This window comes from Aulonocara sp. 'chitande type north' Nkhata Bay, linkage group LG20 (assembly GCF_057382095.1).
Source record: "Aulonocara sp. 'chitande type north' Nkhata Bay isolate Kocher_YH1m ecotype deep benthic linkage group LG20, A_spYH_male_GT1.1, whole genome shotgun sequence".
NCBI lineage: Eukaryota > Metazoa > Chordata > Actinopteri > Cichliformes > Cichlidae > Aulonocara > Aulonocara sp. 'chitande type north' Nkhata Bay.
The window spans coordinates 37,762,710-37,784,654 of record NC_141363.1 but is presented as its reverse complement, the minus strand read 5'-3'; the positions used below and the strand labels follow the sequence as shown (position 1 = coordinate 37,784,654).

General features: G+C 44.1%; 2 protein-coding genes and 1 pseudogene across 3 annotated transcripts in view; 2 read left to right on the top strand and 1 right to left on the bottom strand.

The window, feature by feature from the left end:
* The window catches only part of LOC147306245 (voltage-gated potassium channel subunit beta-2-like), a 253,214-nt gene that overhangs the window by 189,192 nt on the left and 42,077 nt on the right, over positions 1-21,945 (bottom strand). The window lies entirely within an intron of this gene.
* On the top strand, positions 14,984-17,543 carry LOC147306247 (uncharacterized; annotated as a pseudogene).
* Positions 19,728-21,864, top strand: LOC147306246 (uncharacterized). Its single transcript, XM_086277543.1, has 2 exons — positions 19,728-20,773; positions 21,230-21,864. Exons 1-2 carry the CDS (start codon positions 19,783-19,785, stop codon positions 21,742-21,744), a joined length of 1,506 nt encoding a protein of 501 aa, XP_086133669.1. The 5' UTR covers positions 19,728-19,782; the 3' UTR covers positions 21,745-21,864.

The window sequence follows — 21,945 nt, the reverse complement described above, 5'->3', positions numbered from 1 at the left end:
AATATAAACATGCTAACTTTTTTCCACTTGATGAAAGTTAAAGTGAGGATTCTCGGTGGTCAGGAACAAATGTAATCTTATGGCAGAATGCTGTAAACCAGCGGTCCCCAACCTTTTTTGCGCCACGGACCGGTTTATGCTCAACAATATTTTCACGGACCGGCCTTTAAGGTGTCGCGGATAAATACAACAAAATAAAACTAGTACCGGTACCGAAAAAAAGAAAATTTATTCATAACACATGTGAAAAGACCAAGGAAAACAGAGTAAACGATAAAAACGATAACAAAATAATGCTGAAAACCAATAAAAACCCTGAAAACTATACATTTCACACCTGAGCCTCAACTCTCGCAGCCCGGTACCAAATGATTCACGGACCGGTACTGGTCCGAGGCCCAGGGGTTGGGGACCGCTGCTGTAAACCGACCAAACTTCAGCCAGGAGAACAACTGAGATAATTCATCCACAAGGATGAATAGGTTAGTCAATCATATACTGCTGCATGGGCTGGGCTGTAGCTACATCGTAAGGTTTTCAAAACTGAGCTTTAAAATGATAAGATAAGATAAGATAAGATAGAACTTTATTAATCCCTCGGGTGGGTTCCTCTGGGAAATTCGACTTCCAAAAAAAGCACAGCAACGACCGAAGTTACAGTTACAGAACTGTTATATATATATATATACACACACACACACACACACAAACACACACACATATATAAATAATGATTAGCGGTAATAAAAGCCAAGGGAGGCCAACAGTGATCACTGACTGTTTTTAGGAGCTTTTTTAGATTAAATAGAATAAAATACAAAACATTAAACATGTTAACAACACAAAAGCCATATTAAATGCAGACTACTTTAGGCCCAGAAGCAGGATTCCTCACGCCACCACTTAAAGACCGGATAGCCCATTTGTTTTATTTTCGATGCACTCTGAGGTCATAGCAAATTAGAACAAACATCCTAATGAGTAATTTTGCAGAACTATGTTCTATTTATAGAGTTGCTAATTATTTGGCATTATTGCAAGAAAACCAGCCTATGAAATGGATAAAACACATCGTGACTGGGTTCCAGCACTACACAAGGGGCACTCCGAAATCCCTGCTTCAAACATACCACCATGCCAATCAGATTACTTATTTCATGTGAGGGTGAAGAGGTGACCCTTCTGGATAAGATGGTGAAGGTTTGCTGGGTTTTGGTGAACAGTGTGGTAGTAAAACAAGGGAAAAATTAAACTTGCTCTTGTTAAATATTCTTAAGTCTTGTGCTGTATAAATAGTGGTAATTTTTCAAAAGATACAGTAAATTAATTAGTGTTAGTAGTGGGTGACATCATGTATATGCTGTCATGATTTTGTGTAAACATTTTGTCATTTGTAAACTATAAATGACATGGATTCTACATTGTAACTGATGTGATGTTCTATAAAGTGGTTTTAATAAAAATAAAAAAGGCAAAAATTAGTTTGTTTTTTTATTCAACTTTTGAACAGTGGTACTCAGTCAGTACATATTCAGTAAAGGCAAATTATTTACATGGCAGTGCACTTCAGCCATAAATCTAGACCCCTAGATAAAACATTATGGGTCATTCCCACAACCCACAGCTTTACTGTGTTCCAGCAAAGTATCCAATAGCAATGACAACTCCTCCACAGTAGCAGGTGGGATTTTTCTTTTTTGAGGACGGCTCCTTTTACCTTTCAATATGGATGATCTGTTTATGTTTTGATCGAGAGCCGTTTTTTGGGCAGCAGAAGAGAAGAAGTCTATCTTATGGCCAACCTCTGGCTGTATCTTGTAGTGATGTGTTGGTCGCGAACGAAACGGCTCTTAGAGCCGGGTCTTTGACGTGAACGACGCGAGCCGGCTCCTAATCGCCAGCCGTGTTTTTTCTTTTTTTTCCTTCTCTCACCCTCTCTCCCGCACTTTTTTCCGTTTCACTCCGCATGCGAGCCTTGTGCATTGTGCTGGGAAGAGAGAGGAGTGGCGGTAGTTACACTCGCAGTAGCACAGGAACAGAGCAGGAGGGAGAGAGAGAAAGAGAGCCAGGGACAACAATGTCGTAATCATCCACAACTATTTTCAGTTGCAGATGATAAAGGATTTAGAAAGTTTATTCATGCATATGGCAGAGAATGTGCATCTTCTTTTTGTTTTCATATTTTAATTTATATTTAATTGTGTTGTGGTTTTTTAACTCCGCCATTGCCTGGTCCCAAGTCCAGGATGAGAAAGGAGGAGGGTTGGGCGTGGGGCTAGTAACCCCACATTTTAAAAATAAGCCATGCTACAGAAACTGCAACAACAACAAATACATCCCAACAACTGCCTGGACGGGAAGACTCCTCTTCAGTGGGGCTCATGACGCATGCCGGTGAAAGCCTTCGGGAAGCCAGCTCGTCGACAAGTCTTCTTACGGCCAAGACCAGGATAGGGACCTGGAACATCAGAACCCTGTATGAAAGTGGCAAGTCAGCACAGGTGGCCAGTGAGATGAGAAGATACAGCATCAAGGTTCTCGGACTATGTGAGACCCCATGCTACAGAAACTGCAACAACAACAAATACATCCCAACAACTGCCTGGACGGGAAGACTCCTCTTCAGTGGGGCTCATGACGCATGCCGGTGAAAGCCTTCGGGAAGCCAGCTCGCCGACAAGTCTTCTTACGGCCAAGACCAGGATAGGGACCTGGAACATCAGAACCCTGTATGAAAGTGGCAAGTCAGCACAGGTGGCCAGTGAGATGAGAAGATACAGCATCAAGGTTCTCGGACTATGTGAGACCCGATGGAATGGAAGCGGCCAGACCAGACTGTCTTCAGGGGAAACCATAATCTACTCCGGGCACGAGAATGCGGACCACAATCACACCCAAGGAGTTGTGCTACTGTTGGCACCAGAGGCTACGAGGGTGCTGATGGCATGGGAACCCATCTCACCAAGACTTATGATAGCCAGGTTCAACTCCAAGGGCAGGAAGGATCATCATCATTCAATGCTATTCACCCACTAACGCAGCACAAGCAGAAGAAAAAGAAGATTTTTACAGTTCCTTGCAATCCCTTTTTGACCGGACTCCACGAAGAGACATAAAGATTGTCATGGGCGAATTGAATGCGAAGGTGGGAGGCGACAACATAGACAGAGAACTCATCATGGGCAGACAAGGCATAGGCACCTGCAACGAGAACGGAGAGCTGTTAACAGACTTCTGTTGCTTCAATGACCTAGTCATAGGTGGCACCATCTACCCACACAGGAAGATCCATAAGACCACTTGGACTTCACCAGATGGGAATACTGACAACCAGATCGACCACTACACCATCGACGGCAAGTGGAGACAAAGTATGCTGGACGTCAGAGTAAGGCGTGGCGCAGATGCAGCCTCACACCATCAGCTGCTAGTGGCAACACTGAAGACCAAGCTGAGATCCATCTGTGACTCTTCTGGAAGACCACACCATAAGTTCAACATACAGTTTTTGAAAGACGTCAAGAAAGCAAAAGAGTTCAACTGGGAAGTCAGGAACAGTTTCGAGGCGTTGGGGGACAAAGAGACAATAGAGAACCACACCTGATTGTCATGGACTGGATCATGAGAAGAACCCACAGAGGGCAGCAACACCGGTATCCAGTGGACCCTCACCAAACAGCTGGAGGACCTGGATTTTGCAGACAACATCAATCTTCTGTCCCATAAGCAGCAACATGCACAGTACAAGCTTACCCGGCTCGCTGAAGAGGCAGAAAAGATCTTCAGGATCAATGTCAGAAAAACGATGGTGATGCGGTTGAACAACCGACAAGAATATCCACTGCAACTACAGGGAGAAGGCTTGGTGGAAACCAACCGCTTTGTCTACCTAGGAAGCATAGTCAACAGCGACGCAGATGAAGACGTTAGGAGCTGGAACAACAAAGCAAGGCTTGCATTCAACACCCTGCGACCCATCCGGAACTCCAAAGCCTTATCTCAGCACAGCAAGATCTGCATCTTCAACAGCAATGTGAAAGCAGTCCTTCTGTTTGGGTCCGAGACGTGGCGGGTGACCAAGACCCCTACCAGCATTTTCATCAACAAGTGCTTGCGACTCATCCTCAACATCAGATGGCCTGAGAACACAAAACACAGGTCTGTGTTTGAGAAGATCTCAAACCGTAGAAATTTAACCAGAGTGAGAAAACACATATACATAGCCACAATTTGATTCCAGCCAGTTGATATTTCACATTTGCACTGCAAATCTTGACCTAAATTACAAGTCAGTTTTTCTGACAGTTACTTTAACTTTAAATAAGAAAACACCCGATGCCACTACGGACACAAGTCGTAACTATGGCTAAATGCAAAGGTTTTGACCCAGCAACTTGCTGAAGCTGACTAGGTGGTAATATGAGCGTTTTATATTAAGTGCTGCTAGTTTTGTCCAAGCATACACCTGACTGTAGCCAAAGTAAGATATTTAAGATATTTTTCATACTTTCCTCAGCCTTTCTGACTTGCAGTCATGCACTTTTTGTACATATACTATGCTCAGAACAAGTACAGGAATAATTAGAAAACATTTCAGATTTCAATGAGAAAACAATCATGCTGAATATCCCAGCTGTCTATTTTCGTTTCAAATTATGAAAATGATTCATTAAACGTTTGTCGTTGTTACAGTAAAATATATAAGTTTTTTCTACTTTGGATTTTTAAGCAAGCACTTGATGACAATGAGAAGGAAAAACTCCCTTTTAACAGAAAGGAGCAAGTCTCTGGTAAGGGCAGGCATTTGACTCAACCAGCTGGGGGTAACGAAGAGTGATAGAATAAAAGAATAAGCACCACAGTCATATTAACTGTCAGAATTCTTGGACGAGGATGAGGAGTAGTGATAATCTTGTACTCGAAATTAATAATCAACCATAGAACCAGACAGAGTTTTAGCTCATTTCAAAGCCTGACTCTTAGCCTTGTCCACCTTAATTGGAAAACTAAAAAAAACAATTTTATTTGTCATTATTGTCTCACAATCTCTGATAGAAATATTGTTTTGGTTTTGTTAGCTTTTATTTTAAAGTCCACTAACCAGTCTCGCTTTTGAGCTCAACTTCCTGAAGGCCAGATTCATGGAGTGTTTGCATGTCCATAGGCTAATTATGTTCATCTGAAGGGAATTCCCTAATTGTCCACCTTCAGTGGGGTAAACCATTGAGGGTTTGAGAGCTGAGGGTGGGAGAGGACTGAATGTTTACTTTGATTTTATTTAGTTTGTTTGTATATTATTTAATTGCCATTAGTTTTGTAGTCAGATTTATGTGTAGTGTATTAAAATGACAGCAGTATTTCACTGTATATGCTTATTTGTAGGTGGAGTGTTGAGGCGGATCTCTTAATTTTGTTGGTGGCATGGTCTGTGTCTATTTAAGGAAGATTTAAGCTTGATAAGGGGATTTGACAAGGTTGACATAAGCTGTGGCTAACGTTAAGATGTACCACTGGTGAGATTGTTGAACCTTTTTCTACTTAAAAGAATTATATTCAGAGCCCTGAAAAACTGCTGAAGTCTGTTGATGCCTTTTTTCCATCATCTGTTCCCTTTCATGACCACCAGTATTCCATCCTGTCTGAGGGTTTATTAACAACGGACCTCTACAACATCTAACAATTCATCATTGATTGAAGAAAATAAGAAAAACGCTTGGTTTATTTACAGCACTGTAGCCAAGCTGTCAAAGAGTCAGAGCCTGGTTAGCCAAGCATTCTTTTAAACTTTTCTAGTAATGACTTCATGATTTTTTTAAATGAAATTTTAACCAGAAGAAAAAAGAAAATTATTCATAACTAACAAAAGTTGATTCTGTTCATCTGGACGTAGCGTTCTCAGTGGGAGAAACATTTTGTCACTCATCCAAGTGACTTCTTCAGTCTCAGCTGACTGCAGGTTTCCCCAGTCTTACAAAGAGTACATTTGCATAATGACTGAAACCAGCCCACTGAAGGAACAATGGGCTGGGAGGTCACCTTCATCAAAATTATGCAAATTCTCATGACCATTGATCAACAACCACTGATCAAGGCCCACTGATCAATGGCTATGAGTACCACTCACAGAGAGTTGGGGAATGGTTGCAATCACAGCATTGTAAAATGGGGAAGGATTTACCCTTAGTCCTCCTCGATTCAGAGATGGTCGTTCCCTTTTCATGTAAATGGCCTCCTTGACTCCGCGTTCAAACCAGCGTTCCTCCCTGTCCAGGATGTGTATGTCCTCATCAGAGTGTCCACTGGCCTGTATATGTAAATTCACTATCTTGGCCCATGTCCTCATTTTAGGTTTGACAGCGTTTTAGTAGGTAAAGGAGAATGCTTGGAAATGAATTGAGCTTCGATAGGGGGAAGGCCTCGAAGGGGACTGGCAACAGCTACCAGGCCTTGCAGATCCCCATGTAATAAATAGGAGTGAAGAACTTAAAGAATTGAGAACAAGGAGGGAAGGAGGGTGGGGCACATAAACAAGAATGAGCAGCTTGCAGAACTGGGGGAACCTACATAGATAACAACAGGAAGGAGCGTGTTTGGAGGCGTAGTCCCGCTCCTGAAATTCCAATATGTAATCTCCAATTCACTAGCTGGGCCCACGTCCTCATTTTAGGTTTGACAGCGTTTTAGTAGGTAAAGGTGAATGCCTGGACATGAATTGAGCTGCGGTTTGGGGAAGGCCTCAAAGGGGACTGGTGACGGTTCCCGGGCATGGCAGATCCCCTAAGAAGGCATCCCCTAAAAGCAGTAATAACAGTGCAATACGAAGATCGAAGATGTCAGCGGAATAATTTGATTTTTGATTCGACATATTTATACAGCACCAAGCCACAGTGACAGACGCCTCGAGACCCTACAATGATGTCTTGAGGAAACAATCATATGACCCCCTATGAGTAAGCACTTTGGAGACAGTGGGAAGGAAAACCTCCCTTTTAACAGGAAGAAGCCTACAGCAGAACCAGGCTCAGGGAGGGGCAGCCATCTGCCACGACCAGCGGATTTCTGAATGAACAGAAGTGACAGCAGCAGCTTGGGAAGAGTTGATGAATTGAAAGACTGATTAGAGGAAAATAATCTCTATAATAATAACCCCCAAAAATTGTTCAAGAGCATAGTGTGAGCCCACTGGACTTTGTGGGAGATGATAAGCCGTTTAGACGCGTTTCGACTTAGAGAGCCGTCTTGAATGATTGTGTCGAGGGTGGATGCCTGATGATGCTAGTGAAAGCACATGAGAAGTGAAGGGACGCAATGAAGAATTATGCACATGGCGAAGTTTGGATGCCTTAAAAGGAGCGATAGAGGACAGAACCTGGCATCCCGGTGCCACGAAGGTTCGCCAGTGCTTTGCGAAGTCAGGCAAGATGGCAGCGAAACTGGCATCTCGGTGCTGGAGCAGTTTGCTGCTACATCTTGTGGAAGACTGGACGAAACAGAGAAATTGGCATTCTGGAGAGAGGATTTTTTTTTTGCTCAAGTGATTGATGGCAGAAGCTGCCAATCCAGTACCAGAAGGGTAAGCTGCTTAAAGAATGGAACCTGGCATCTCGGGGCAAAGAGCTTTTTCTGCATTGCAAATGGGGAATAGAGACATGGAACCTGCCATTTTGGGGCCGAAAGGAACGTCTGCTGCTTAGCATGTGAGGGGTAGATGCAGAGAAGCTGGCATCCCAGCGGTAGAAGGATTCACTGCTGCGTTGCTGTGATAAATGCAGAGAAACTGGCAACTCTATATTAGAAAGTGTGCTGCTGTATTTGCGAATGAGGGATAAAGAAGAACCAGGCATCTCGGTGCCAAGCTTGATGTTGCATTCGTAAAGGAGGGACAGAGGAAGAGAAGCTGGCATCCCGGTGCCAGAGGGCTTTACTACTGCTTTGCAATAATGGATGCAGAGAAACTGGCAACGTGGTGGAAGAAGTTTGCTGCTGCGATTAAGAATGATGGATATAGAAAGAACCACGTAGAAGAATTCTCTGCTGCTTTAGCCATGATGAATGGACAGGAACTGGCAACTCAGGGGTAAGAAGCTTGTCGCTATGATTTGCACATGGCAGATATGGCAAGAACCTGACACCATGGTGCTAGAAGGGTTTGCTGCTGCTTGCAATTATAGATGCAGAGAAACTGGCAGTTCAGTAGTAGGGAAGCTAGATGCTGCATGCAAATGAGGGATGAAGGAAAACCTGGCAACCTGGTGCTTTTTTGCTTATTTATTTTGTGGAGCAGGGAAATTATTTTACTGCTATTGTTAAATAATCATCATCATTACCATTGTATTAATAATATAATTTACAGTATTGATATTGCATTCGGAGGTTTAAACAGTGTGTGTCTTTCAGAAAGACTAAGTTGCAGGAGTTGACAGGAAGTTGCAGAGAGTTTGCAGAAGTGAAAGCAGAGTTTAAGTTATTCTGAGGAGCAGGTTAGACGAGGCTATTTGAATTATTAGGTTATTCAAATTGTCTGTTATACTTTTATATTCTTTTATTAAGCTCTTAGTAGAGGTTCTTGATTAAAACATTTATTCAACATAGTACATGTAGTTTCAGTTAGGTTATTACACATAAGGATGAGCCTCTGGTCTGGTAAAAGGTCAGAAGTGCAACGGGTGAGATGAGAGAGCATTTGAGGACGACACACACACACACACACTCAGTTAGAGAGAATCATTTATAGGTGGAAGTTTAATCATGTTTTGCTTGGGGTTGCAAAAAGAGCAGTTTGTCGCAGAACTGCTGCTGAGGTGTCAAGACGACAAGAGAGCATCCGGCAGTGACAGGAAGTACCGGCCATGAAGATAGAAGACAATGTTCTTTTAAACTGTGTTAAAAGTCATTGTGGTTTTGATTTGACGTATGTATATATTCTGTCTGTGACGTATGAAGGGGCGTCATTAATTCAAACCCTGATGCTATAAAAATCTGTGTATGCTTTGATTAAGTCGAAGATTAATTCCTGTCTGCGTACAGAGTCATCTTCCCACGCGTGTATTCATTAAAATCAATTGTTTGACCAAGATCTTCTGGACCTGGTTGTTTGTACTCTCCTTCCTCAATTATGTGAACCTTACAATTTATTTTGTCTATGCAGAGAACTGCCAACCTGATGGTAGAAAAGCTGCTGCTGCTTTTGCGAATGAGGGATAAAGGAACCTGGCAACTCAGGTTTGCTGCAGAGTTTAGCCGAGGAGGCGTGAGAGGCTGGAAACCTGGCAACTCGGTGCCAAGGTTTTCGGCAGAATTTTGTGAAGGAGGGATAGGTGGCTGAGAACCTGACGACCTGGTGCCAACGTTTGCTGTGGAGTTTAGCAGAGGAGGGATGAGTAGCCGAGAACCTGGCAACTCGGTGCCGATGTTTGCTGCGGCGCTTAGCAGATGAGAGATTTGCAATCTAGCAACTCTGTGCCCCCTTTTCCCCCCTTACTGGAAGTCCCAGGCTTCTACCTTTAAAACCCGCCACCAGCCATATTAAGTTGAAATGTTAAATGTTTGTCATTTTTATGTTTATCATTTGTACATAGTTTTAAAGTATTCTTTTAGTCCTCCCCTCCCCAGATCCTTAAGATTCTGGGAGGGGGGGTGGTAGTGTTTTTTTATCACAGGAACACCCTTGTTTGATGTTGGCAAACTTCCTCCCCTTTGTATGGCTTCACTGTGTTATCTAGGGTGAACCATCTAGGGTGTGGGGGAGACTACCCTCTTTATGACCAAGGATGTTCCTGCTGTGCGTCATATGTTATATGACCCTTTGATCAGCAGGGTCACACACACACACACACACACACACACACACACACACACACACACACACACACACACACCCAGTGCCTTGTCTTTTGTAACCAAGGGGGGTTACGTGGGGAAGGTATGTGTTGTAAACTATTGTTTATTGTGTGAACGTTGTCAATAAAAGGGAGCGAGAGGGGGCCGTCGTCATTTGTGATGAGCTGAGATACCGACAAGGCCTCCCTTGCGAGTAAAACGATTGATCGCCGTTTGCCTTGTTTTTCTTTCACGGGAATAAGTTCTGGGATCAGCGGGGTCTGACTTTAGACCCAACAAGCCAAATGGCTGGTTCAGCCAAGTGGAAGCTAAATTGGCTAGTCATTCATATGTAAATTAGGTTGTTACCTGAGAATTCTGGAGGGGAGTGGGGGTGTGTGAAGGATTGCTAATTTCTAACTGCCAACTGCCTCTTTGTTTGTCTGGGGGGGGAGCTGCTAAAAGCGGTGAACTTCCTTTTGTGTTCGTCTTGATGCATTCTCAATCATCCAGGAAAATAAATCCCCAAAAGTCACCAACTTGGAGTGGTTAGTTTCCTGAGCCACAAGGAAACTTGTGTTTCAGTTTGCCATCTTAGGGAGAAATCAACAGACATGGGTGTATTTCCTTTGTTGCTGAGATTTATTGATAAAAACAGTACAAAAGAACCCCAACCATTTGTACACATATTTACAAATAATAATAAAAAGTGAGTGAGTACATTTCAACATCTTCAGCAATCGCTCACAATCCTGGCACTGCCATGGTATCTGTAGTCTGCATTTACCACATGTGTATCTGTAGCAGTGAATACATCGCACAGTGGCATGATTGTTCTTGCATTTGTGTTTGACCTGACACATGGCTCTTTTTCCAGGGCTAGGTGTGGAGGGTTGTGTCCGAAGCAACTGTTCTTTTCTTGCCTTCTTCCCAGCAATGATGAATCCAGCTCCACCAGGAAGTCCACCCGTCTTTCCTTTGTCCCGGTGCATGCTTGATACAGCACATGTGCATTCAGTGCTGCCATGTCAATCATAATTATCAAAGACCAGTGGTCTGATTGATACCACAATGGACCACTGATCAATTATGATCAAGGATATATACAATCTCACTGCACTTAGCCTAATCCTTCATTGCCCTGAAGAATTCTGTGGTGTACGAACCTCCTCTCCAAGGAAGCAGGACGGATTGTAGGGTAGCAAACATAGTCGGGAATCAAAGAACCACCCAAGATTTCTTACTTTTTTTGACAATATTTGCTGTTTGTGGGACACACTACTAAAAATATAAAAAGCATACAGTACTTAATTGAGATGGAACATTTTAACAACAAAAGTATAGATAACCCCTACCCCCCTCCCAAAATGGTTTGTTCTCCCCTGCTCTGGCTCTAGCGCCGTTGCTGCCAGAGCGATAGTGGCTGAGATGCAGCGGAGTGGAGGTGTGGGTGCCTGGCTTAAAACATTCCAGAAGGTAATGATTGTCCAGTGTAGAATAAGGAGGGGATGTTTTTCTCATTATCATTTAATATTTTAATATGCCATTATTAGTTCCTTAGAAGTATATAACCAGCTTTGCATTAAGCATAAATTGAAGTTTTTGATCTTACATTATTCTTTGCATTACAGTGATGGTGATAACTTTAGTTTGATCTTTTCTTACAGGTACCAGAATAATAACATGATTTTCCATTGCAGATGTAACCATGATCATTCCATACACATTGCAGTTTGTTGCTCATTCTAGAGTTGTGCTCAAGGTAATTAAAGGTTAAAAGCTACAGCCAGCGCGAGTCTGGCTGATCTATGGAGGGCAAAGGCTTTGAGCTTGGAAGGCCGCACGCGCTTACACAGCACTTATAAGATGTCATTCTTGGTGATTTTGTGCTTAGTCATGTTTTAATATGTTTTAAGTAGAAGTAGCTGATCCAGCAATATTCATTTAATATTATATACTTGATTTAGAGCAATACACACTGATGGTCTTAATAAATGAAAGAGTCCTTGTAGTTGCCATGTTGTGTCTCAGCAGGGTACAGACGGTTCCAGGAGAAGGGGGGCAGTTAGCGTCTGCCCTCGGGAAGGAGACAATGTTATTCTTTGTGTTAAATAAAATTGTCAACATTGATTGTATTACACCTGTCACTACGCATGAGGGGGCGTTCTAATACCCTGATTTCATAAAACTATGGAGATGTGTTTTTTGAGATGAGATCTGAGACTGTCTGCATACAGTGTCCATCTCCCACGTGTGTGATCATTAAATCATCGTTTGACTCAACCCGACCGGACCAGTGTTGTTATTGTGGGTTTTTCCTCTGGTGTCCATCCCCAATATTTTTGAACCATAACATTTTGGGGGCTCGTCCTGTGGTATTGGGGTGGACGTGCGAGGTGTGGACGGTCTGAGGTTGTCGAGCGGACAGGCACGGACCAGGGATCTGATGTGAGTGAGCTTCCCGGGTGCATCTAAAAGGTAAGGCACTGCCTGTTGAGTTGATTCCCAAATTGTGCCAAATTGGGCTGCATTAAATTAAAAGCCTGCTCACTGACGTTGCTGGTGGGTGTCTGTTTTGATTTTGATGAGAATCACCGTGTGTTATGCAGTTAAAGTTGTTTAAGAGTATTTAATGAAGTTGAAGAAATATGAAACTGTTCCCAGAAGTAACAGAGAATGTTGGGTTTGAGTCCCTGGATATTGAGCTGAAGGCTCAGGTAGTTTGGTAGGGAAATTAGGACAGAAACTGTTCCCAGAAGTAACAGAGACTGGTTAATAGTTTTACAAATTAGGACAGAAACTGTTCCCAGAAGTAACAGAGACTGTTTAATTGGTCGTAAAAAAGTTATCTTTCTTCGGTGAGATCCGTTATGGTAAAATTTTTCAAAATCGGTTAGGTTAAAATTATTATAGGACGGCAGCCCAGAAGTCTGCTAAGAAGCACATAGCCCGGGGGTTACGCCCCCTCCTGGCCGTGGACGCGCGGTCTTGACCTGTCGGCGAACAGGGATAGTTCAGTTTTGGTTTAACTGTGGGGTACAGGGCATCCCGAAATAAGCTAGGAGTTACCGAGACTCCTCATCGTTTAAAACGGTGTCATGTGCTTGTTTGGACAAAGTTAAATTGAGTTAGGGATTTAGAAGTTAGGTCAGAAACTGTTCCCAGAAGTAACAGATACTGTTTGATTGATTACAAAAAAGCTAAACTTTCTTCGGTGAGACCCGTTAACTTAAATTTGTCGAAATTTGTTAGGTGCTGAATCTGTCAGGCCTGTCAGTGATTGTAAATATAAGACGTCTTTGTGATATAAAATAGAGTTTTGTCTGAGCTTTGTGTGACCCTGTGTGTGATGAGAGCGCAGCTGCAGCGCTGCGAGCTATTTTTAGACGGTGTGAACATGCAAATGAGCGTGTGGCTGGGAGGAGAACGGAGCTTTTCACTTCCTGCCCAGAGTGTGTGAGCCTTATAAGCAGAAGGCTTTTTATTGCTGAAAGTTTGTAAATATGCTGCTGGTTTTGATGTTATAACAATGTAAATAGTTTTTGATTTAAAAAGAGTGGTTTAAATAATTTTCAGACACACCTTGCAAATGTGCTTATAATGAGTTGGCACTCGGCCTTTGAAGGTCAGAAGCTTCATTCGGCGTGACTGTCCGGATTGATAAAGTGTAGTAAATGCCTTGAGTGCAGAGGGTTAAATGCAAACAAGCTTACAAACACATAGGTTATGATCAGAATAGGTCCCTAGAAGGCTTTTGAATGTTTTAAACCAAGTGGGAATCACTAGAAGGTTATTTGTTAATCACAGTTGATTTATGTAATGTAAAAAGCATTTAAGACTGAGTAACTTCAGTTTTTGAGGAGCATAAGAGAGTGTTCCTAGATCAGAGTAAGCTGCTGTAAGTCAATTGAAAACAATTTAATTAAATCTTAAACATTTTATACTGATAACACAACTGATTTTAAGCCATATCTTTAAATAAGTAAAGTTCATGAAGTTTTCTGAGCTGCCATGACACAGAGAAAGTGGAGTGTTTCACCCTGAAAGGATGAAATGATGCTCTGCCTTTGTTGTCAAGTTCAAACATAGGCCTTAAATAAATATGAGCCACTAATAAGCGTGACATAATTAATAATTTCAAACAATAAAGCATATTGGGTGAGTAACCCAGATAACAATAATCTATGAGCACGCAATAAAGTGGACCTGTTAGAACCCCTTTGACATTTGTCCCTTCAACAATAAATGATTATATTGTGTCCCATGCACTAAACAGTCCCATTTAATACTGTTAAATCGTTGTTTAAATAGAATAAGCAAACATGCCTGTGCTTTATTTTGCAACCTGTAACATACAAATAGCAGAGGAAGAGGGTCGACTGGAGGTGACCTGTAAATGTCACATAGTGACTGAGGAAGGTGTTTCACCTTATGAGATGACAGTGTGGTCCGAGATTGAGCTGCATGAGCTAAATGACTATATACAACGTTGCCTATTTTTATTTCAAGGCTTAAAGGAGATGACTGAGCATGAAAATGATCCAAATTGGGAGCCCACAGAGGCCGCCCACTTTACTCAGGCTATGGTAGAGTCGGTACTAGACGGTTTTGATTTTGATATGCTTGCTTGGGAAATAATGTAATTATCTGTGGAGATGTCTCCAAGCGATTAGTAGATTTAAAGGAGACAAATGTGTGCTTGAGAGTGCGTGGTTGAAATTGTGTGTGTGGGTGTGCGTTTGAAAGGCTTTGAAACATAGATTTGATTTGAATAAAGCTAATCACAGTACTATGGTTTGGCATTGAAGTAGAGCGAGCTATACAGCTAATTATTGAAGAGTTTGGAATTAATTGGTCCATTGCTCCCTCGCTCGGTAAACAACACAGTGAATTTGTTAGTTTGTGAGCAAACATGATATTGCTTTGGAGCAATTTTCTGTGAAAAATTTAAGGCTGTGTGAATGCATTCGAGCTGTGTTATTGTTTTGTGCCCCAAAGTTAACATGCAGTGTGTATGAGTTTATAACATTTATGTTACAGAGTGAAAAGTAGTTATTAAAAGTGAATATTGAAAGAGGCTTGGTTAAGTCTTGACACACTGCGTTGGCTGTGTGTCTTACCAAGCAGATCACAAGGAGATAGTGACCCTGGGAGGAGCGAAAGTAATTCTGAAAGCTAACAGGCAGACATTGCGGAGTGATCCAGAAGGAGGAGCCGTATAACGTCACAAAAAAGGGAGGTAAGCTTGTGTTCTAGGATAATGGCTGACGGCCCGAACACGACACCTACTGGGCACAGAGGCTATAAGCCTCTAAAGGAGCAGCAGCAACAGTTAAAAAAAGCTATTCGCTTAGCTTCCCCTGGATCAACAAAGTTAGCTGAGAAGGAAGGCAAAGCAATGGAAGCTGAGCTAAACAAGCTTATTGCTTCCCAACAGAGAGGGCTGGATGACAAAATAGCCCTAAGTCTTGTGCTCAAAATAGAAGGAGAGAGATGTGAGCAGCAATTGGAACAACTGCAAGCCGAGGCAGAGAAATGTTCAATTAACTGGAAGATTAAACAACAAATCAAGAAACTACAGCAAACACATGCAAAGTGTTGCAAGTGGATGTTCTTGTGGAATGGAGCATCTTCCTGGATGGAGGAGGAGGACACACCTGAAACAGAAGATATGGAAAGCATAATGGAGGCTTTGAAACAACTGAAAGACCAAAATAAGAAGCTGGAAAACCAAATGAAGAACTGGATTCCAAAACCAGGAGATGCTAACAAGTATCACACAGCAGAGATTCTTCCTTGGGCCACATTAACATCTAATGCCGTAGGACGACAATATGTCATGCCTGTAATGACCCTCAGAGGAGGACAAGTTCAAGGATGGACAGACGGCAGTGGTTGTGGGAGGAGTAGCTGATGTTGAATACACCAGAGCACCACGGGTGTTTCATAATGAAGGGCCTATGACAGTTAAATGTCAGTCCCTGAATGGGGAAGGGAAAGAGATAACATCAGCCGCAGAGGAAGGCTTGCCTTTGCCTTCTTGTTCACATGAGGGAAGAGACAGGCCAAAAGCCGAAGCATCAAGAGAGAGCCTGCCAGACCAGACTGGAGAAGCGGATTGGACCCCAACAAACGAGGAAATGATTTCACCGGTGGAAAGGATGGCACAACCGGCTTTCATCGGACTGCCAACACCAGCAAGAGAAGAGCAGGCCCAAACCAGGTCAAAACACTCCAAAGCAATGGCCAAGTCAGACACATGGGCAGGAGAAGTATTCAGACGAATGCTTGAAGCCCCGCAAGGGCTATTGGAAGTATTAAATACACTGAAGACCGTAAAGGACAAAATGACCAAAAGCATGGCAGAAGAGGAGAGCGACAATGATTCATCTACCACAGAGGAGGAAGAAGATGATGAAGATAACGACAGAGGAGGAGTCGCGTCAGAACCAAGTATAGCCAGGAATCTTAGGTCAAGACAGGTGAAAAAAGAGCAGGGACAGAGAAGGCCTATTTTTAAGAGTTCAAAAGGCAAGGGAAAATTGGGACAGTGTAAAACTGTGACCAAAGCAGAAAAAGCTGCGGGTACTCATTATAATTTGCCTTTAGTGGCTGGTGCAAAAAATGAACCAGTGTACCGCGCATACAAAGTAAGAGATTTGGAGGCGTTGGTTAAACAGCTTCCACCTATAACTGGAGGAGGAGCAAGGTGGTTGCGTGAATTAGGCAGACTAACAGAAGGAGAGGAGCTTGCGATTGGCGATTTTCGCGCCATTTCTGCGCGGTGTATGCTCGGTGGTGGGCTAGCAGATGTAGAGGCTATAGCTCGCACAACTCGCCATGCAAATGATTTGCCTTATCATGAGGTGCAATGTGCTTTGTCTGACGCAGTCCATGAAAAGTACCCAACCCCTAATACAGGAGCCATACCTAAAATAATTTGGGACCCCCAAAACACACCTAGAGAGTTTTTAGAAAAAGCCAGAGATCAGTGGTTGTTAGAAACAGGTACCCATCCGGGTAGAGAAGGTGAGCATCGGGCGTGGTTTCGCTCAGCGGTGCTGGCAGGGCTGCCAAACCAGGTCACAGAAGATCTACAGAAAAACCCAGATTTTGCCGTAGCAGATTCGGTGCAGTGGGAAAGACACGTCTCACATCGTTTGCAGCTGGAGCAGGACAGGGCGAACAAGCAGAAAAAAGAGTTGGAGGAGGCACAAGCGTCTCTACTCAAACTACAGTTGGTGGAGGCCAGAAACAAAGCCAGCGAAAAGAAAAAAGAGGAAAAAGAAAAAACAGAAAAAATTATGATAGTTGCGACCCAGCCTGGTCCTGGGCCTGAATGGCCAGATAGTGGCCCGGGTCCCTGCACTAATGATGGATGGCCCGCCAATGCACCAAGGCAGAACCAACCCACAGGGAATTGGGGAACCGGTGGATCGTACAGAGGGCGTGGTGGCTCAGCGGGGGGAGTACAAAGAGCTCGTGACACGGGGAATCTCAGCAGAGTGCCTTGGAATGTCTGTTGGAGGTGTGGAGCAGAGGGTCATTGGAACAGAAATTGCCCAGAACGTCGTCAGAACAATCAAAGACGAGGCTACCAATCCCAGGCACGTGGAGCTCCGAGAGCAAGAGATGGCTCTAGGGGAGCATATCAGGCCCCAAACCCGAGTGCAGCACCAGCCGCGCAGTATCCAGTGGCTGACTGGAGGGAGGACCAGTACTGAAGGGACCCGGAGGGACCAAACAGTATGGTAATGGCAGATCCCATGCTGTTAATGACTGTAGAAGGGACAGAATTGCCCTTCTTAGTAGACACTGGAGCAACATATTCAACCTTGAGAGCAGCACCAGACAGTGCAACGTTGTCCTGCCACACAGTGAAGGTGGTGGGTTTTTCCGGGATCCCGACAACTCTGCCAGTGACTGACCCAGCTTTGACAAAGCTGGGCAAGCAGACTTTGAAACACAACTATGTGGTGTCATCGCAAGCGCCAGTAAATCTTATGGGCAGGGACCTGCTCGTGAAGTTGGGCGCCACAATCACATGTTCAGCAGATGGATTATCTGTGACTCTGCCAGGGGGCCAGCATTTTCCGTGCCTGGGAACAAGTTCAAAGACTCAATACCTGCTTCAAGACTGTGAAAGAGCAAAACTCAATATCTACTGGGGGAGACTAGTGAAAGAGGATGTTCTGAGGCAATTTCAGCTGTGGAGACCCTGGATAATGAGCTTGGCAGTTTACTCCCCTCCGCGCGACCCTTACCACGTTACCCTGTTTTATGATAAAGAGAATGACGACACCTATCGTGAATTATTTCAATCTGATCTTGAAGGTCAGACGTGGAATGTGCAAACACATGACATCTACATCGGACCAGAAGGTGTAGCCGCGGCTGTGAAATTAACTGATGAACAACTGCCTTGGTACAATGTGGAAGAAAATTCAACCCCTCACATTACATTGGCGGTCCACCAAGGTCATGGTGCAGGTGATCTAGGTCCAATGGTCAGGCGAGCACTGGACGACACAGGGTGGCAAAGAACCCAAATTCCTAACTTATCTTATGCTCCAAATTGTAAAACCTATCGCATAACTTGTGCCTGTGAGGATACAGTGATCTTGGAACATAAAGAAATTTCAAAAACACATGGTGAGGAGTGTGTAGATCATCCTCACGCAGTTGCTGGACTGTCGAATCTGCCTGACAGTCTATGGTCAAAAGGGCCCACGGATGTTGGCCTAGCTAAGTGTCCTCCTGTCTTGTTCCAGCTCAAGTCACACACACCAATCAATAGACCACAGTATAAACACAAACCTGAAGCAGAGGCAGGAATTACAGAAACAATAGAAGGCCTGTTAAGGGCCGGGGTGTTAGAGCCCTCTCACTCACTGTGGAACACACCAATTCTACCAGTGGAGAAACATGGAACAGGAAAATACCGTATGGCACATGATTTGAGAGCCATTAATGAAATATTGCTCTCTACTACTGCACCGGTACCAAATCCGTACACAGCTTTATCAGCTATCTCATGTGACCAAAAGTGGTTCACGTGCATAGACCTGGCAAATGCATTCTTTTGTCTTCCTCTGCATGAGTCACTCAGAGACATTTTTTCATTCACATACAGAGGCCAACAACTCAGATACACACGTTTGCCACAAGGCTTTGCACTTTCTCCAGGCATTTTCAATCAGGTGCTTAAAGAAGCCCTGTCGTCATGTAATTTGCCTAATGATTGTACATTAATACAATATGTTGATGATCTTCTCATTGCAGCCCCGTCAGCAGCGGATTGTACAGCGGCATCGTTCGTTGTGTTGAATAGGTTGGCGGAATGTGGCTTTAAAGTAAGTAAAGACAAGCTGCAGTTAGTTCGCCCTGAAGTGACCTTTTTGGGCCGGGTAATTGCACACAAATCAGTGGGTTTGATGAACACACACAGAGACCAAATTTTGACACACCCAAAACCGCGAACTGTGAGAGGAATGCTTTCTTTTCTTGGTTTAACAGGTTACAGCAGGCAGTTCATTCCGGATTATGCAGGCAAAACTGCCCCTTTAAGGGGCCTAATGAAGCAAGTTGGTGTTCGAAACTTTAAGGCTGAGTTGCCTTGGACGCCTGAAGCTGAAGCCGCATTTATTAGGGTAAAACAGGATTTGTCAAGGGCCTCAGATTTAGCCACACCCAATTATGATGAGCCATTCTATTTGGATGTTTCTGAAACAAACTCAATTGTAAATGGAGTGTTGTTTCAGAAAAAAGGGGGGGGGTAGAGAAGTGCTCATGTATGTTAGTGTAAAACTACATCCAACAGAAGCAAAGCATCCTACATGCACACAACATGCAGCAGGGGTCGCTAGAATTATCCAAAAAACAGCACATGTAGTGAGAGAACACCCACTAAAAATACTCACTACACATAGCATAGTGGCATACGTAAATTCACAAGCATTTTGTATGTCACCACGGGCACAACAGAGACTGAGCAAAGTCTTAGAGGCCCCAAATTTGACATTCACACATGAAGGAATTAACATGGCAGATTTAATGGGTGTAGGGGAACCACATGACTGCGCCAAAAGAGCACAGATCGAGGAAAAGATTAGAGAGGACCTGAAGGCCGAACCCATACCGGGAGCTGAGGACTGGTTCACCGATGGATGTTGCCACCGAGACGAAGGAGGACTGAAAGCAGGGTATGCGGTGGTCTGCAGAGTAGAAGGAGATTATCAGGTCAGAGAGTCAGGAAGGATTGAGGGAAAGCAGTCGGCCCAGAGAGCTGAAGTGATAGCCTTAGCTCGAGCTTTGAGACTAGCCAAGAACAGGAGAGTGAACATCTACACCGATTCGGCATATGCGTTTGGAGCAGCGCATGTGGAGCTGCCTCAGTGGAAAAGAGCAGGATTCAGAACAGCAACCAATGCACCTATTTCCCACAAACATGAAATGGAGGAACTGGAAAAGGCCTTGGCTGACCCAGAGGAGGTGAGCATTATAAAATGCAAAGCTCACTCCCAAGGAACCAGCATGGTGGAAAAAGGAAACCAGAGAGCAGATGAAGCCGCAAAGGAGGCCGCAGGCTACAAAGGACGGAGACAAATGATACAGGTAACCCCAGAAGAAGAGATACCTGTTGACCGGATTGAGGAAGTTAAACGGGCCCAGGAGGAGGCATCCCCAGAGGAAAAGGGGGTGTGGAAAAACAAAGGAGCCTGGCAGGATGGACATTTGTGGAGGGGGCCAGATGGGCGCCCCGTGCTGACAGCCAAAATGGCAGAACAGAAGGTGGATGAAGCCCACGGACTTGCTCACGTGGGGAGAGCCCAGATGGAAAGAAATTTGTGTCATTGGTGGCATCCTGAGCTGCGAGGAATGATAAGGGAGAAGGCCAGGATGTGCTTAATCTGTGGGGCACACAATCCTAAGCCAGCAGTAAAACCGGAAGTGGGTAAGTTTCGGCCCCCTGAGAGGCCGGGAGAGGAGATTGTTATTGATTTCACTGATATGATTGATTCCGGGCCGGGCGGTGTAAGATATTTGCTAGTGTGTGTTGACGCTTTGACCGGCTGGCCAGAGGCCTGGGCTACAAAAAAGGAGGATGCTAAGACTGTCATTAAGTGTTTAATCAATCATTACATTCCCCGTCATGGGTTCCCGAAAAGAATTAGATCAGATAATGGAACCCATTTTAAAAATCAAGATTTGGAAAAAGTAGAAAAAATGTTGGGCGTCCAGCATAAATTTGGAACGGTCTATCATCCTCAGTCTCAGGGGAAAGTAGAAAGAATGAACCTAAATTTGAAAAACAAATTGGCAAAAATCTGCGCGCAAACAGGGCTAAATTGGGTCGCAGCCCTGCCGGTTGCGTTGATGACCATAAGATGTTCTGTTAATCAATCCACAGGTTTTACACCATACGAGCTGCAAACCGGGAGACAGTTTCCGGCACCTTGGACGGTGGGCTCGGGTGAACGGGACAAAAAGGGGAACCGGTCCCACGCAGACTACTGGAACGAGCTAAAGGCGCTAGTGTCCAGTTACACGAAACAGGCGACTTGTAAAGGGCCCACAGGAGAAGGAGAGGTCCCAGACGCGAAAACAGTGTGGCTGAGAGTCATCAAACGAAAGTGGAAGGAGCCCCGCTGGACTGGTCCATATGAGGTATCGGCTCGGACGGCGACAGCGGTCCAACTGAAGGGGAAAGGCGACACCTGGTATCACTGGACACAGTGCGCAGCTGCGCACGAGGGCTTGGTGGGGAAGGATCAATCTCAACCCGACGCAGGTGAAATTGAGCGGCACAATAATCCCTCACACCTGTGCAACGGACCGACCGGTAGTCTACCCGGAAGGTCGAAGAAAGAAGAGCAGCCAAGGAGGAGATCGCCGCGCCAACGAAAAGGAGCGGTACCACACTGAACACCTAAAACAAGAGAGAGGCTCTGATAAAGGGCTTTGAACTTTTTACTACACCATAACATTCACATACCACCATGCCATCACAACAATTAGACACTGGTGATGAAAGAAGAGTTTCAAAAGCCATCACAATGTTTAAAATTATTATGAGTTTGATGTTAACTATGTTGCTAATCATGGCTATTTGTTTTTTGATTTGTT